This window comes from Rhinichthys klamathensis, unplaced genomic scaffold, assembly GCF_029890125.1.
Source record: "Rhinichthys klamathensis goyatoka isolate OS25496 unplaced genomic scaffold, OSU_Roscu_1.1 h1tg000244l_1, whole genome shotgun sequence".
Classification (NCBI taxonomy): Eukaryota; Metazoa; Chordata; class Actinopteri; order Cypriniformes; family Leuciscidae; genus Rhinichthys; species Rhinichthys klamathensis.
Window position 1 is genome coordinate 1,212,537 of NW_026606766.1, and position 17,514 is coordinate 1,230,050.

The 17,514-nt window shown below is 39.2% G+C and overlaps 1 protein-coding gene across 1 annotated transcript; it reads right to left on the reverse strand.

Annotated features, from left to right (window-relative positions):
- Positions 1–33: 33 nt before the first annotated feature.
- Positions 34–16,703, reverse strand: lrrc41 (leucine rich repeat containing 41). The gene is made up of 10 exons (XM_056266045.1): positions 16,556–16,703; positions 16,335–16,421; positions 16,034–16,104; positions 13,600–14,296; positions 7,886–8,116; positions 6,965–7,111; positions 2,153–2,251; positions 1,669–1,797; positions 356–428; positions 34–277 (listed from the first exon to the last, which is right to left on the reverse strand). Exons 1-10 carry the CDS (start codon positions 16,641–16,643, stop codon positions 58–60), a joined length of 1,842 nt encoding a protein of 613 aa, XP_056122020.1. The 5' UTR covers positions 16,644–16,703; the 3' UTR covers positions 34–57.
- Between the last annotated feature and the right edge of the window lie 811 nt (positions 16,704–17,514).

Consider the following 17,514-nt stretch of genomic DNA (forward strand, 5'->3'; position numbering starts at 1 on the left):
CACATCTGCATGAGTTTGTTCCCCACACTGTCTTTCACAAGGCAGCTAAAGAGTTTGTCACATCACACTGATGTGATCCGCCATGGTGGACCTGGAGTCCCAGTCGTCCGTTAACATGTTACAGTACGGGATGAGCTTTCGCAGAGCTTGACCTTTGACCTCAGGGTCACGATCCAGTGGGTTAAAGCGCAGGTCTAGGGTCAGTCGCTGAACTGGTCTGCATGTTTCCAGCAGCTGTGCAAACTCCAGAAGTTCAGCAGGAAGAATGAAGTTTGAGCTGTATGGAAGAACACATTGTGTTTATTGTGGAAGCAAACATGTATGGAAGATGCATGCAACAAAACCTAAGTATTACCTAAGGTCTAATGTTGTGATTTTGCTGGGACGGCATCCTGAAAATAAGTTGGCTATCTCGATGACACCTGATGCTGGAAAAAGAAAAAACAAGTTAGGTCATATTTCCCCCCGCCCCCCATTATTTCACAGAACACAAAATTGTTAATAACTTCTCTAAGACAATCGACATATTTTAGTCTGTTGCTCACACAAATCTGCATATTAGAATGATCCTTCAGAAATCATTCTGATTTGCTGTTTAAAGGTGCATTGCGCAAGTCTCTGAGTTTTTGCAGAACTACGCCCCCTCTGGCGACAAGCGAAACTGCAACCAGAGGTGTGCACGCTCATGGACCCCCCACACACACACACACGAGCTGTTCATAACCAAAGGGGCATCAGCCGCACAAATCTTTTGTTTACAGTCATAATGTCTTCAGAGGTAATAAAGTTATAAATCTGCAAGTCATTTTAAATATATGAAAGGAAAGGCATTTGAGTAAATCACACGTATGTGTGAGGGGAAAACTTCGGTTTTTGTTTCCATCTATCTACAAGTTGAACTGTTTTATGTGTTTAGTGTATCCACTTATGATTGTATTATTATGGAAACACGTGCATGAACCGCTTTATCAAGAAAATAGCCAACGTTTGAGCCCTAGAGCAGACCGGAGATCTCTCCATTTGTTGAAAGCCTTCCCGATGTTAACTCTCGTCTTATTCCGACGCCTCCAATTTGGCCCTTTCGGTGGCACTAGACAAAAGTTTTCTTTTCTTTGTCTTGCGTGGAGTTTGCGTTGGGGTTTATGAACTACAAGGCGGTCTCTTTGAATCCATCTTCTACTTTTGTCGAAAGTTGACTAAAGTTTTGTCGCTCGAGTTGTCTTCGCTGATACGGAGAATGGCGGCAAATACACAAACCTGCCAGACATAGCCGCGTGAACGCGCATGACGTCACGCCCAGTGTCAAATCCCTTCCCGAATCCCTCTTATTTATTTTACTGTACAGGATTATAGAGGCAATCTCAGTGCGCAGAGAAGGGCTCATTCAGCCCATCAGGCAATTGTTTAAGCATGTACGGGTTAGAAAAACTGGTATTTTTAACATGAAATGTAAACCTTTAAGAAACATTTCCCATTATTAGCAACGTTGTGCGGCTTCAGATTTTTGTGGAAACTGATACATTTTTCCAGGATTCTTTGATTAATAGAATCTTTTGTAACATTCCAAATCTCTTAACTGTCACTTTTGATCAATTTAACGCATCCTTGCTGAATAAAAGTGTTGATTAAAAATAATAGCAACACTGTACGGAGCGAGTTGGGTCTTACCGAGTCGGTTCTGGGCCAGCATCAGGCTCTGGAGGGACGAGACCCCTCTCAGCGCTTCTACAAACGGCAGCAGGAAGTCCTTCTTTACGGTACACTTGTCCAGCAGCCGACAGTCTTTCAAGGACAGCTCTGAGATTCAACCAACAGTGCAAACATTAGGCATTCATTTCAAGCCTTTTTTTATGAATGCAAGAAGTGCTGCACGGGGTGTAACTTCAGTGTCTCAGTGTCTTTGGGTGTAGGGATGGTTCCGCTCATAAGAAAAAACAATCCAAGGCACTCGAGCAATTAGTTTTTAGAAAAATATAAAAAGCCTTTATTCTTTCATGGCTTAGATTTGAACGGCACACGGTGTTGTTGGTCACCTGTTTTTAAAATCTAAGCCATGAAAGAATAAAGGCTTTTTATATTTTTCTATAAAACGAATTACTTGAGTGCCTCGGATTGTTTTTTCTTATGAGCTTTTTTATGCATTATGCTGTACCTTCTAACACAGAATATTCCAGGAAATGGAGGATCTCCTGGTGATAGTCAGCTAGGTTTACGTCTTCCAGGTTTAATACTTTGAGTAAAGGATTCGATTCTATGAGGAGAAAAAGGAGACATGTATCATGTTAGCATATGAATCAGCTTTGTTTGTACAAAACTAAATTAGTTTGTAGCTTAAAGGTATTGTAGGTAGGAATTTTATAAAAAAAAACATTTTTTCAAATTTGTTTAAACTTTCTGTTTATATCAATGCATAATTAAAATGTAAGTACTCTGAAAAAGAAAGTATAAAAATCGATTGTCTGTAGACCTCTCACGACTGTTTTAAAGACAGCTCATTATTTCCATTCACTCCACCCCCTCCCTTCTGGGCTCCTTCCAAAGCCACGCCCCCAAAACACATGAACGCGCGACTCCGACCGCTGAGCTGAAGACGCATTATTTACCTGAGACGAGCGGAGAGGAAGGAGCGCAGTGCATCCATGTAGTGACATCATGTCAGAATCACATGTAATAAAAAAAATCTAACTTTATCATTATGAAGATAAACAAATAAGATGTATTTTAGTACTCACTATCAATATTGGTAAAGTTTAAAATATATATTTATTGATTCGCTAACGAGCTAGTTATCTATAAGGCAAAGCTAAAAACAGGTTGCATGATACACGTTTTTCCATTGCCATCATTTACACTGTGATGAAGATGAATTTCGTGTAACATTCATAACATGGTGTTCTGCATGTAAGAGTTTCCATGATGAAAGCATTGTTGACTCTGATGAGGACTATACACTCCAGAGACAAGCATCGTCAGCTCGAGGACAGATCCGGGGTCGAGGGCGAAGCAGAGGAGGTCGTCACAAGGCGTCACTTTTCAGCCCCTTGAGGTCTCTCAGTTCTCGCCATCGCTGGAAAGCCACGCCGATATTGACACGCGTTTTATTTCGTTGTTTATCCAAAGACTTTTTGTTCATTACCTTTTCTAGTAACGTTACTGTCTTTTGATTGGTCTTTCTCTGCCATTGTTTTTCTATTCCTAGGTTTCGTGCCTCTTGAATTCCTCAAATCAAACGGGTACGCGCAAGTGGGCAGGTCCTGTGTGGCAAAAGGGTGGTTGCCATGGTTGCGAGAGAGTGACAGTCGCCTAAGCCAATCCTTTGTTTCGTCCCGGATGGAAATAATGAGCTGTGTTTAGTGCAGATTAAACGGTCTAGAGTCACTCGATTTTTATACTCTTTTTTTATCAGAGTCCTTACATTTTAATTATGCATTGATATATACAGAAAGTTTAAACAAATTTGGGAAAAAGTTTTTTTATGAAATTCCTACCTACAATACCTTTAATAGCATTTAGTCGGGAAAAACATTTTGTAATCAAACACTGAAACGATTCATTTTCAAACATTACAAGTGTAAGGCAAGTATTTCTACATTATTAAAGGGATAGTTCACTTTGAAATTAATTTTTGATATGTTTTAGCTTACCTCAAGGGCATCCAAGATGTAGGTGTCTTTGTTTCCGCAGTAGTTTCAATTTTGATATTTTTAGGTCAAACCGTTCTTGTCTGTCAGTCATATAATGCAGGTCTATGGTCACCACCTCAAAGAGCATGCACAGAGAAGTCCAAATTAAACATGATTTAATGACTCGTAAATGTAAGTACACAAGAGATCACTTCCAGCGCTTGCACAGACCGAAGCGCCCGCGCCCTCAGATCACTTGGACGTGGCTGTGGTTACAAGAGGTAAAAACGATATAAATACTGTTGGTTTTCTCACACAAACCGCTCGTTTCGTGTCTTAGGCCATCAATGTGTACTTACATTTACGAGTCATTAAATCATGTTTAATTTGGACTTCTCTGGTCATGCTCTTTGAGGTGGTGACCATAGACCTGCATTATATGACTGACAGACAAGAACGGTTTGACCTGAAAATATCAAAATCGAAACTACTGCGGAAACAAAGACACCTACATCTTGGATGCCCTTGAGGTAAGCTAAAACATACCAAAAATTAATTTTAAAGTGAACTATCCCTTTAAACTGCTATGACATTTTCACCATTACCTCAGAAATACATTTGTTTGGCCTCTGATTTTGTGAAAAAGAAGTACGCTTTTAAGCAACTATTAAGTACGCGCTTAAAAAATGCACTTTGTAATAATGTCAAATAAGGTTTTACGTTAAAGTACATTTTAAATCATGTTTAAAATTATTTGTCGTGCTTAAAAGAAGTACACTTATTTTAATATGTTTACAAACATAGTAAAGTACTTAAAGATTGTAATTTTAACTGTAGTGTTATTAGATATATGACATACAAGACTACATGGTTAACATGAACTAACAGTGAAAATACTTCTAAACAAGTCAGATTCATCTTAGTTCATGTTCATTTCGACATTTACAACAACAACAAAATATTAAAATCAAAAGTAGTTTCTGTTAATATTATTTATGAACCCGAGCTGACATGAACTAACAATGAACGGTTTTGATTTTTATTAACTAACATTACTGCAACAAATGTATTGCTCATTGTTAGTAAATGTTAATGCATTATCTAATGTTAACTAACAGGACCTGTTACCATTTAAACTAATACATTTTCATTTAATTGCAATTAACATGCATCAAAAACATTGCATTCAGTTCACAATTAAGCATATTCTCTTAACATTATTTCTGTAGTATTTTAGAGTTATGCATGTTAAAGGGTTAGTTCACCCAAAAATGAAAATGATGTCATTAATGACTCTCCCTCGTGTCGCTCCAAGCCCGTCAGACCTCCGTTCATCTTCAGGACACAGTTTAAGATATTTTAGATTTAGTCCGAGAGCTTTCTGTCCCTCCATTGTAAATGTGTGTACGGTATACTGTCCTTGTCCAGAAAGGAAATAAAGACATCATCAAAGTAGTCCATGTGACATCAGTGGGTTAGTTAGAGTGTGTTGAAGCATCGAAAATACATTTTGCTCCAAAAATAACAAAAACTAGGACTTTATTCAGCATTGTATTGTCTTCCGGTTCTGTTGTGGATCCGCGTTCAGTGCCGCCGCTGACGTAAGACGCTGCTGACGTGTGTCTGGTGTGTGTGTGTGTGTGTGTTCTGGTTCTGTTGTGGATCCGCGTTCAGTGCCGCCGCTGACGTAAGACGCTGCTGACGTGTGTCTGGTGTGTGTGTGTGTGTGTTCTGGTTCTGTTGTGGATCCGCGTTCAGTGCCGCCGCTGAAGTAAGACGCTGCTGACGTGTGTCTGGTGGGTGTGTGTGTGTGTGTGTATTCTGGTTCTGTTGTGGATCCGCGTTCAGTGCCGCCGCTGACGTAAGACGCTGCTGACGTGTGTCTGGTGTGTGTGTGTGTGTATTCTGGTTCTGTTGTCGATCCGCGTTCAGTGACGCTGCTGACGTGTGTCTGGTGTGTGTGTGTGTGTGTGTGTGTGTGTGTGTTCTGGTTCTGTTGTGGATCCGCGTTCAGTGCCGCCGCTGAAGTAAGACGCTGCTGACGTGTGTCTGGTGGGTGTGTGTGTGTGTGTGTGTATTCTGGTTCTGTTGTGGATCCGCGTTCAGTGCCGCCGCTGACGTAAGACGCTGCTGACGTGTGTGTGTGTGTGTGTGTGTTCTGGTTCTGTTGTGGATCCGCGTTCAGTGCCGCCGCTGACGTAAGACGCTGCTGACGTGTGTCTGGTGTGTGTGTGTGTGTATTCTGGTTCTGTTGTCGATCCGCGTTCAGTGACGCTGCTGACGTGACGTCTGGTGTGTGTGTGTGTGTGTGTGTGTGTTCTGGTTCTGTTGTGGATCCGCGTTCAGTGCCGCCGCTGACGTAAGACGCTGCTGACGTGTGTCTGGTGTGTGTGTGTGTGTGTGTTCTGGTTCTGTTGTGGATCCGCGTTCAGTGACGCTGCTGACGTGACGTCTGGTGTGTGTGTGTGTGTGTGTGTTCTGGTTCTGTTGTGGATCCGCGTTCAGGGGTGCTGCTGACGTGTGTCTGGTGTGTCTGGTCACACACACACACACACCAGACACACGTCAGCAGCGTCTTACGTCAGCAGCGTCACTGAACGCGGATCCACAACAGAACCAGAACACACACACACACACACACACAGACACACCAGACACACACACCAGACACACGTCAGCAGCGTCTTACGTCAGCAGCGTCACTGAACGCGGATCCACAACAGAACCAGAATACACACACACACACACACACACACACACCAGACACACGTCAGCAGCGTCTTACGTCAGCGGCGGCACTGAACGCGGATCCACAACAGAACCAGAACACACACACACACACACACACACACCAGACGTCACGTCAGCAGCGGCACTGAACGCGGATCCACAACAGAACCAGAACACACACACACACACACACACACCAGACACACGTCAGCGGCGGCACTGAACGCGGATCCACAACAGAACCGGAAGACAATACAATGCTGAATAAAGTCCTAGTTTTTGTTATTTTTGGACCAAAATGTATTTTCGATGCTTCAACACACTCTAACTAACCCACTGATGTCACATGGACTACTTTGATGATGTCTTTATCTCCTTTCTGGACGAGGACAGTATACCGTACACACATTTACAATGGAGGGACAGAAAGCTCTCGGACTAAATCTAAAATATCTTAAACTGTGTTCTGAAGATGAACGGAGGTCTGACGGGCTTGGAGCGACACGAGGGAGAGTCATTAATGACATCATTTTCATTTTTGGGTGAACTAACCCTTTAATTTGTCACAAGGTTGGCAGAAGGAAGTAGAGGTCTGGATGAAGCGGGAGCACCTGCTACTGTGTGGAAGAAGCGTGGGGACAGGCGTGTTCCTGAGAGATGAAGGCTGGTGAGTTTGGGAGTCCACGTCAGCGCCGGAAGGAAACACTTGACTGTCATCGGACCAGTGGATTTGAGCGACAGCTTCTCCAGGCACAGCTCTGTGAATAACAGATAAACACTCAATTATCAATCTCAAACTTATATCATTATTAATGAATGATAGACAAATATCTTCAGTTACAATCAGTTAAGAGTGATGACACTGTCAGTGTTATTTCTATATAATTGAGATATTTATATAGGTTTTATTAATATTATGAATCAGTTTTTTATTTTACATTAAACATTTTAGTTAAAGTTTTTATTAGTTTTGTTGTTTTTTGTCCTTATAGTACTTTTTCCATTAGTTTTAATTATTTTAGTAAATCAAATTATACTAAATAAAAATGAGAAATTGTGCCTTGGCAATTAATGAAAACTTATATATATATATATATATTTTTTTTTTTTTTTTTATTATTATTTTAGTTAACATTTATTTTATTTCAAGTACCAAAAATGTATTTTTAAACTTTTAAAATTGTAATGTCTGACGAAACAAAGCGTGATCATTTATTTTGTAAGAAATTCAGGGCAAAAAATTATATAAAAGCCTTTGATCAAATTTAGGGAGAAAAAAACTGCCTTTTAAATAGCAACTCATATTTGGCCAAACCTGAGTGTTTTATTTATTTATTATTGTTGTTTTTTGGATTGCCAATATCTATCTTCTGCCATCCAATATTTTGATGCCATTGATTTTATATAATATCTACTCCACCTCTAGGTTGTTGGCTAAAAGTTAGCATCAACTAGCAATGTTCGATCTATCTATGCATGAAAACTGGAGCATATGAACATCTGCAGAATTCATATGCATCGGTTTGACTCACGTCTGCTCTGAGTGAAGCGCGTCTGGAGCCTGTGACGTGTGTTTCCGTCGGCAGGAGGGCAGATCTCCAGAGAAAGGCTCAGGAGACTCGGACACGCTCTCAGCACGCTGATCAAGTGTGTGTGACCGCAAACGTGACTTATACTGAGATCTGTGAGAGAGCAGCCGGGGTTCAGGAACAAGAGTCTGAGAGACTCCACCAACACTGACATCTCCTCCTCACGAATGAGCCCTGCACAGACAAACACAGAGCGACCGCTTCACTGCATTCAGAGATCTCCATATTATGGCAAAAAAAAATATATATATATATATACACTACCGTTCAAAAGTTTGGGGTCAGTGAGAATTTTATTTTTATTTTTTGGAGGAAAGAAATCAATACTTTTATTTATCAAGGAATAATTAATTTGATTGAAAGTGACAGTAAAGACATTTATAATGTTACAAAAGATTCTAACCCTAACCCTATTCATCAAAGAATCCTAAAAAAAAAAAAAAAAAAACTGTACAACTGACAGACCAACAACTGTTTCAACATTGATAATAATAATAAATGTTTCTTGAGCATCAAATCCTCATATTATACTGATTTGTGAAGGATCATTTGACACTGAAGACACTGACACTGGTGATGCTGAAAATTCAGCTTTGATCACAGGAATAAATTACACTTTACTATATATTCACACAGAAAACAGCTGATTTACACTGGAATAATATTTAATACTATAACTGATTTTTGTTGTATTTTTAATCAAATAAGCGCAGCCATGGTTAGCAGAAGAGAATTATTTTAAAAGTATTTAAAATCGTACCGACCCCAAACTTTTGAACGGTAGTGTGTATATATATATATACAGTGACAAAGTAGACATCACAACATTTATTTCCATCAAGATGTGCATTAATATTTGGTCAAGATCTTGTATAGTCAATGCAGATAATTAATGTGTGTAATTGATTCCTCATGTTTCCTCCCAACCATTCTTTCACAATCTGAGCCTGATGAATCTTGACTGGAATATGGCCATGATGTTCTTCTTACATGGTTGTTTAAAGGGGTCATATAATGGTACATGCACTTTTACAAGTTGATTGTACTGAAATGTGTGTTTGCAGTGCCTGTACTCAACCATCATATAATGATAAAAATCCATCCAGTGTTTTTGTTTTAATCTCCTTATATGTTTTCCCCTGCCTCAAATCGAGCCGTTCGACCGTGTGACGTCACACGGTCGGAAGCTCCTCCCACGATTGTTGATTGACAGGCGCGTTTCAACACAGACCCGCCCTCGCTCGTGAGCCAGCTGTCAATCATAGTCTGCGCGGACCGGCGCGGTCATTGTTGATATGCTGGAGCACTGTCTATGAGCAGAATGGCGTCTAAGCGATTGTGGTGTTCTGTTCTTGGGTGTAATAACGAACACAGTCATTTTAATGTTCCTGAATCCGAACCGCTGAAGACGCAGTGGCTGAGTTTGTTTTCGAAGGGAATATTCCCCACGAGCAACGTCAATGCTCTCATGTTTGCGCGAATCATTTCTCAGCAGACTGCTTTATAAACGAGGGTCAGTATAAAGCTGGTTTTGATAAGAAGCTGCTCCTGAATAAAGGATCGGTACCAGATATTCGTGTTCCTGCTGAATCTCCAGAAGAACTGAAGTGAGTGTAACGTTTTATTAAACTTTATATTAATATATTAATCTTTGCAAATCGCTAGCTGCACGCTTCACGATGAATGCGTCGGTTTACACTCTGGGTACATTACGGCATGTTTTCTATGTAAGACGTTCTCAATATAATTCATAATCCCACGTTTATACTGAACAACGCGTTATGGTTATTGTGTTACAAACGGTGTACGCACAGAACAGAGAGGCGGAGTCAGCAATGCTCATGATCATTTAAAGTCATATACACTGAAACGGCGTGCTGAAAACAGAGCTGTTTTTGACCAGGTAAAATAAGTGTTTTCTTACAATACTAATGAGAATTTTTAATTAAAGTATATTACAAACTTTTAATTTAGACCCTAAAGAATCATATTAGCTTGTACAAAAATGGTATTATATGACCCCTTTAAGAAAGGAAAAGCTGCACACTCCATCAATAACGGTTAGAAGAACTGTTGCCAAACATAAACTCAAAAGATTAATGCATGGATCCAATGTTAAGACTGTGAATTTATGGCAAGCTGCTTTTGATAGTGTGTCAACCCTTTTACCATCCATGTAATTTATCTATTTAGTTATTTATTTTATTATTATTATTTGTATATATATTTTTGGGGTCTACATTCTATGTTTGTATTTTATTGTTATTTTCTTGAAGTCTACCAGGGGTGGGGTGAGTTCTCGACTTGTATAGTTGCTTTTTGCTTTGTATTCTTGTGTTTCTTGACTTTAAATAAGAAAACTCAATAAACAGTTGTTAACAAAAAAAAACAAAAAAAATTAATATTGTGCAAAAGTTCATTTATTTCTAGCCTGGCTAACGCCAGACCACGTATCATTGAGAATGATACGTGGTCTGGGAACCACATGTTCATTTTCTCGTATTTGAGGCGTGGTTTATGAATGCCCAGAGCCGTTTATTGGGTGCTACGAATGTCTATCAAATGCGCCTGTACGTAGTCGTAGCTCATAGCCAATCGTTTCAATTATACCAGATGACGTATGCAGAGCGACAGAAATTAGATGAGGAAGACGACGATGGGTCAGAGATTTATGCGTACACGAAACCATAGATATCATAATAAAGGCTAGATGTCTTACGGCGGAGTCACTTCCGGCATCACCGTTCGGCCATCTTGTCACATTCAGGCTCTGATGTAAGGTGAGTGATCAGCATGAACACAAATCCTCTTATCTCGCTGAAATCTTGACGGATTTACAAACGTTATTAATATGGCTATAATTCTGAATGCCTGAACATATATGTTATAATTATTCATAAGTATGCAGTGTCATAACTACATCTCTGACGTTTATAACAAACCAAACCGTTTGAAAATCAGTAGAAAATTGAGCAAGTTATGGTTATTTAAAAGTACATGCACCATTAAAACACCATGTTACGAATGAGCGAGCTGCCTGTGACAAGATGGCCGCCAGGTGCGGACGTCGACCTCCATTGGCCAGCAGCGCGGACGAGGCATCTAGCCTTTATTATGGATATCTATGCACGAAACTACCATGAAACTACTTAGAACACTATCTAATTAAGGCTGCATCGAAGGTAACTTTGCGTCTGCTGCCATGTTGGATTCATAGATATAAACAAACTGCTTCGGTGTGTCGTCATCGTCTCACTGCTCCCTCCCCGTTCTGTGATTGGTTCCCTAGATGAGGCGAAAATCTGGACCATGGTATCCAGACTGCCTTGCAGAGTGAATAAAATCGCGCTGCGCAAAGGCAGTATGGGGAAACCCAGGCTAATTTATTTCAGTAATTCAACTTAAAAGCTGAAACTAATATATTAAATAGACTCATTACATGCAAAGTGAGATATTTCAAGCCTTTATTTGTTATAATTTTGATGATTATGGATTACAGCTTATGGAAACCCCAAATTCAAAATTAGAATATTGTGTAAAGGTTTTCATAGATGCAAGACATAATCATTAAAATTATATAACATCTAACATATATATATATATATATATATCACACAAATAAAGGCTTGAAATATCTCACTTTGCATGTAATGAGTCTATATATTAGTTTCACCTTTTAAGTTGAATTACTGAAATAAATGAAGTTTTACACCATATTCAAATTTTTCAATCTGTATAACATGCTAGAAACATAACAATCACTGAAATAATGTCCAAAATCCAAAAAGCAACTTTTTTTTGTTGTTGTTGTTTTGCCGGGAAGTGTTTTTAAATTTTTTGGGGAGAGTGGGATTTTTAAATGCTTTTGAAAGAAGTCTCTTCTGCTCACCAAGGGTGCGTTTATTTGATCAAAAAAAATCTATTGGAATATGTTTTCTATTGGAATATATATTAAAGTGTAATTTATTCCTGTGATCAAAGCTGAATGTTCAGCATCATTACTCCAGTCTTCAGGGTCACATGATCCTTCAGAAATCACTCTAATATGATGATTTGCTGCTCAAGAAACATTTATGATTATTATCAATGTTGGAAACAGTTGAGCTGCTTCATATATTTGTGGAAACGTTATACATTTTTCCCAAGACTCTTAGATGAAAAGAAAGTTAAAAACAGCATTTATTTGAAATGGATATCTTTTATGTGTATTATTTATAAATGTCTTCACTTTTAATAAAGTGAATGCATTCTTGCGGAATAAAATAATTAATTTCTTAAACAAAAAACCCTAATGACCTCAAACATTTGAGCAGTAGTGTATGTATATATATATATATATATTTCCACCTGACTAGTACATATGTGTAGCCTGGCTCCGCTCTCCTACGTACTTCCGCTCAATATTCATTTTCCTTCAGTACTACGTCTGGGTTTGCTGTTTATTCTTGGGTTTTCTCCGATCAATTTTTTACCGGTCCAATCAGCGAACAGAGGGAGTGGCTGAGGCTGAGGACGATGACGTTGATGTCCTGCGCTAGTTTGAGTCGTCATACGTCACGACCAGTGGTGTAGTGCAGGGTATACGGCGTATACCCACTTCTTTTTCAGTCGGCATTGCGTATACCCACTTCTAAATCCCCTCTGATGCGCATCATTTAGTTGCTAATCCAATCTCGTAAATAAAAAACACCCAGTCAGGGTCGTACCCCTAATATTAACTCTAATTTGTTGCAGCAATGATTCTTCCATCGCGACGATAACTGACCTTCTCATCTGATCTGCTTCAGCACTCAAACACCCGCTCGTCAATGTTAATATGTTTGAGACCAAAGCAAGCAGGATTTTTGTTCACAGAAGCGCGAGCCGAGCGCTAATCCCAACGCGACGCTTCACTTCAGTTAACGATCATACAGTGCCAGATAGGATGCAAGTAGCTAAAACATACGGCTGTTTTTCGATAGAATTTTTAAATGACCGACAGAAATAATCAGTTTGATCAAAGACAGTGGAAATTATAAGCTCGATTTAACAACACAAGCACCCTATTAAATATATAGCCATTATTATTGTATTTAATTTGTATAACGTTCGAATGTGTTCGACTTTTCACTGTTTGTATCACTCCGCCTGTCTGTGTTTGCCCCCGAACCGCCCTAGCAATATCATTTATGGGACCTGGATATTTAGAAAACCCTACGTACGGCCCTGATATGCAAGAATACTAGTGATTCTATATGTTCTATTGTATTCATTATATTCTATAGCCTATTCTACAGTCTTGCATATTCAATACTAATGCAAGACTAGTCTTACGTCACTGTTTATAACAAAGAGCGTTCATCCTTTGCTGGGACGCTTAAAAAAATATTGGGGGCATAAATTAAGAGTATTCCCACTTCTCCAGGCACCACTACATCACTGGTCACGACCAAACGTCAGCGATTGGTTACGGCAGATCCAGAGTGACTCTGGGCAGATTCAATAGTTTTAGACTTCAACAGAGGACCCGCCTACAAGGAAGTTAACGCTTGTCAATGGAGCGAGGCCAGACTCTCTGTACAAATGAAATGTGTACGAGAGTCTGGAAGGACCAGGCTAACATGTGTAGACGTTTAGGAAAAACTAGATATCATATTTAAGTATCAGCCGGTACTTACAGTCGCTGTGATGAAGATGTAGTGTGTGAAGACACAACCATGTAGGCAGGATGTGTGACACCGTGGTCAGGATTTCACATTTGGACACTTCAAAATCAAACGAGTGGATCTGACCTTCAGGGCAGTGGTCAGCAGGGCTGCTAAAGGACGAAAACTCGCGGCACAAAACCTCTGGATTTTCCTCCATGTCTAAAGCGAGACGTTTGGCTGCGGGTTCCTCCAGCTCTCCATCATCTTCTCCTGAACAATGGCCATCAGCGTGGGGCGTCTCTGGTGACACTGATGACCCCTGAGGACCCCTGTGCCTGGACATGAGCCAGCGCAGAAAAGATGAATCTGAGTTTCTTCTCAGAACCACTTCTCTGACAGAGCCGTGGTCCAGGAGCCGGTGGAGGATGAACAGCACGTGTTTCCGCCCCTGTTTGAATAGAGCATTGGCATCCAGTAATCTGAGGGACGTCACGCCCGTTTCAAGGGTGCTCAGGATGGGCCGCAGGGCACCGGATGCGAGCCTGCAGATGTTTTTGGTTGAGGTGTTTAGAGAGAGGACTCTGACGTGCTTCACGGTCATGGAGAGGATGGAGGAATCGCTGAGGTTGGAAAGGTACGCTCCTCCTCGACTGACTTGGGTGAACATGACCATGTGAAAGAGCCTTTCCAAGCATCGCTGCTTCCAGTCCTGAGTGAGCGGCGCTGACTGAAAAAACACACAATCAGATTTCAGGTTTAGTGCACTTGCACATAACACGGGTCTCATGGGGACCAAGGTTTGAATCAAATCAAATTTAAAGGTCTATATAAGAAATTCAATTTGTTTTAGCTAGTTTGCGCTAAAAATCCATCGTTAAAAAAATCATACACAAAAAATAAAATAAAATCTTTATTGGCCATGTTAGTTGCACTTATAAGGAATTTGACTTGACAGTTTGCTCTAAAAACTCAAAAAAGAAAGAAAAAAAAAGGTCCACATACAGATTTCGACTTCCAATCAAAAATAATACACAAATAAAATAAAAGAATAAATATTTAAAAGGTTTATTGGCCATGTATGTTGCACTTGGTAGTTTGCTCTAAAAAAAAATAATAATAATAAATAATTCACAACTAAATAAAATTAAATTAAAATGTCTACATAAGGAATTTGGAGTTTGCTCTACAAATCCAGAATAAAAATAAAACAATACACAAAAAAAACGAAATAAAATACTATGTTTATTGCCCATGTACATTCCACTTATGAGGAATTTGACTTGGTAGTTTGCTCTAAAAACTCAGAATATATATATAAAGGTTTAAAGGGTTAGTTCACCCAAAAATGTAAACTCTGTCAGTAATTACTCTCCCTCATGTTGTTCAACCCCGTAAGACTTTCGTTCATCTTCGGAACACAAATGAAGATATTTTTGATTAAATCTGAGAGCTGGATCACTCCTCCATAGGCTTCTTAAGGGATCGAAACTGGCCGGCCCAAAAGTTATGAAAGACATTGTTAAAAGAGTCCGAGCGACTACAGTGGCTCAACCTTACGTTTATCAAGCGAGGAGAATACTTTTTGTGCGCAAAAAACAAACAATAATAACGACTTTATTCAACTATTCATTTCCTTCTCTGTGGGCCTCGAGTGAGTTCACGTAGTGATATTGCGCACAGCTTCTGGGTTGCACGTCACACGCAGGCTCACTATTGGCCGACGCTGGTCATGTGTGTGATGCCATGTCCCAAGCACACAACTATAATGTTCTCCTTATAATTTTATGTAGCCTATATGACAGACCTACACTGAAAATGTTGCACTTAACTGTATTTTCCTTTTTTAAGAGATTTAAATCATATTTCAAGCAATTCAAAACCATCATGTTGAACAGTGTGCATCTGAAGTGTCTCAGCTGAAGGAAATAATAAATTTTTATTGCCAATAAAATATTGTCCAAAATTTCTTATTGGACCGATAACGATAGTAAAAATGAACATATTGGCCGATATTGTACATCCCTAGTTTTACTCCCTTTCTCTCTCTCTCTATGATAAAGTGAATCAAATCACACAATCACCGAGATTTGAATTAATAACCCAGCTGTCCCTGTAAAGAAGTTGAACTCAGTTCAGAAGTACAGCAGGAACATGCTATGAAGAATTCATGAAACCTTGTCAATCAATATCATTGTCATTTTTTTCCCCAGCTGTGGTACGATAAACATTGACAGCCAATCAGAATCCATCTTGCTTTAAAGTGCTCGAGCATTTGTGTTCTGAAGATGAACGAAAGTCTTACGGGGTTGAACAACATGAGGGAGAGTCATTACTGACAGAGTTTTCATTTTTGGGTGAACTAACCCTTTAATGGCCATGTAAGTTATACTTATAAGAAACTTGACATCACAAATAATGACATTCAAGATTTGATTCAGCAGAGATGATCATATGAAGAGCAAACCTTCGATCTCCAGCGCCACGTCTGATCCAGATCTCTCCATATTGTTGCCCAAATTACAGAGGTGGAGATTCCTGAAAGAACATCAGGCTTTAGCATTAAATCTAACACCCTAACTTTATTCATTAACATGGACTGTATTTGAACATTTTAATTCAAAGGAATCCATTTTCTACACTATTATATATATATATATATATATATATATATATATATATATATATATATATATACACACACACACACATATATGAAGAGAGCACACTGGGATTAATCAGATGCTCTTCATTCATATGTATTGTACCTTTAGTGGCAGCAGCAGTTTCAATCCTGTCCAGATAGTAAATGTTTAGATGTGGCAGTAAGTCTTTCAGGAGAGAGACAGGCAGATCTAGATCAAGAAACATAGAAACAATATTATACATGTCAAACATGGTCACGTCCTTTAAATTAGGCCTAACGTTACATATTAAGTCTTGAATAGGGATTGACAAGTAAATAATTGTTGTTATAAGTAAAACTCACTCAAAACCTTTCTTTCTAATAGATCAATGTTTTGAGCAACTTTCACGATGCACATTTGCACCAACGAGCTTCCATCTGAAACTCCCATTTTAGCACAAATATTGTTTTCTTACAGCCGAGCGCGTGCTCGATACATCTCTACTGTTGTGCTTCCGTCATGTGTTTCGGAAATAAAAATGGAAGGAAATCTGTGACTGAAAGCTATTGTTCCTCCAGGTGGCGCTCGGCTGCTCAAAAAGCGGAAGCTTTCAGTAAACTGCATTTAATCTTGATCTTTTCCCCCACTTATTTGTGACATTTGTACACTTCAAAGTTTAATATTTTAAATTGATACATTCAAATAATTAACAGCTGATATGCAAATGTAAAGTCGCTGACATAAGGCTCTATACAATTATATATATTTTTAAATCGTCTTCAGTAATCACACACGACTGCGATTGGGCCGAAGTGTCTACTGCTGAGAAAAGTAACAGTTACCACGTGAAAACTTTTTTATTTATAGATAACACAGGCCTACTGAATATCATTCTAACAAGTTACATCTGAATTTTATCTTTATATCCATCAAATTAAAAACTCTCAGTAAAGACAGGTTTGGGCTGCTAAGTCCCGTAAGTTAAAACAACTAATTTCATGCAAATTTCCATTCTAGTCGCTCAAATTCTATGCAAAGAACCAACGCATCGACTCCTAACTTCCGGGCGCTGCTGTAGCCAATAAAACGCGCTGTATGAAACACGTGGTGCATGTCCCGCCGAGTACAGCACTCCAGCTCATGAAAGGTTCTTCAAAAGCAATAAATCACTGATTACATAAAACAAAAAAGTAGTATTTTTTTCATCACAATTGCCCCATTAAATATGTCCCTTTGAATAAGCATAGCACCCTTTCTATTTTATTCCTGTGTGAGAAGTTGCATCTTAATGTATTCTACACACTTTGCTATTGTTTGCTAA

Bases quoted from the DNA above. Each gene is read 5' to 3' on its own strand.
- lrrc41 (XM_056266045.1), bottom strand. From the start codon at position 16,643: ATGGGAGTTTCAGATGGAAGCTCGTTGGTGCAAATGTGCATCGTGAAA. The intron at 8,117-13,599 runs GTAAGTACCGGC...TTGTCTGTGCAG, and splicing joins ACATCTTCATCACAGCGACT to GGCTCATTCGTGAGGAGGAG. The intron at 7,112-7,885 runs GTGAGTCAAACC...TGTTATTCACAG, and splicing joins GCGCTTCACTCAGAGCAGAC to AGCTGTGCCTGGAGAAGCTG.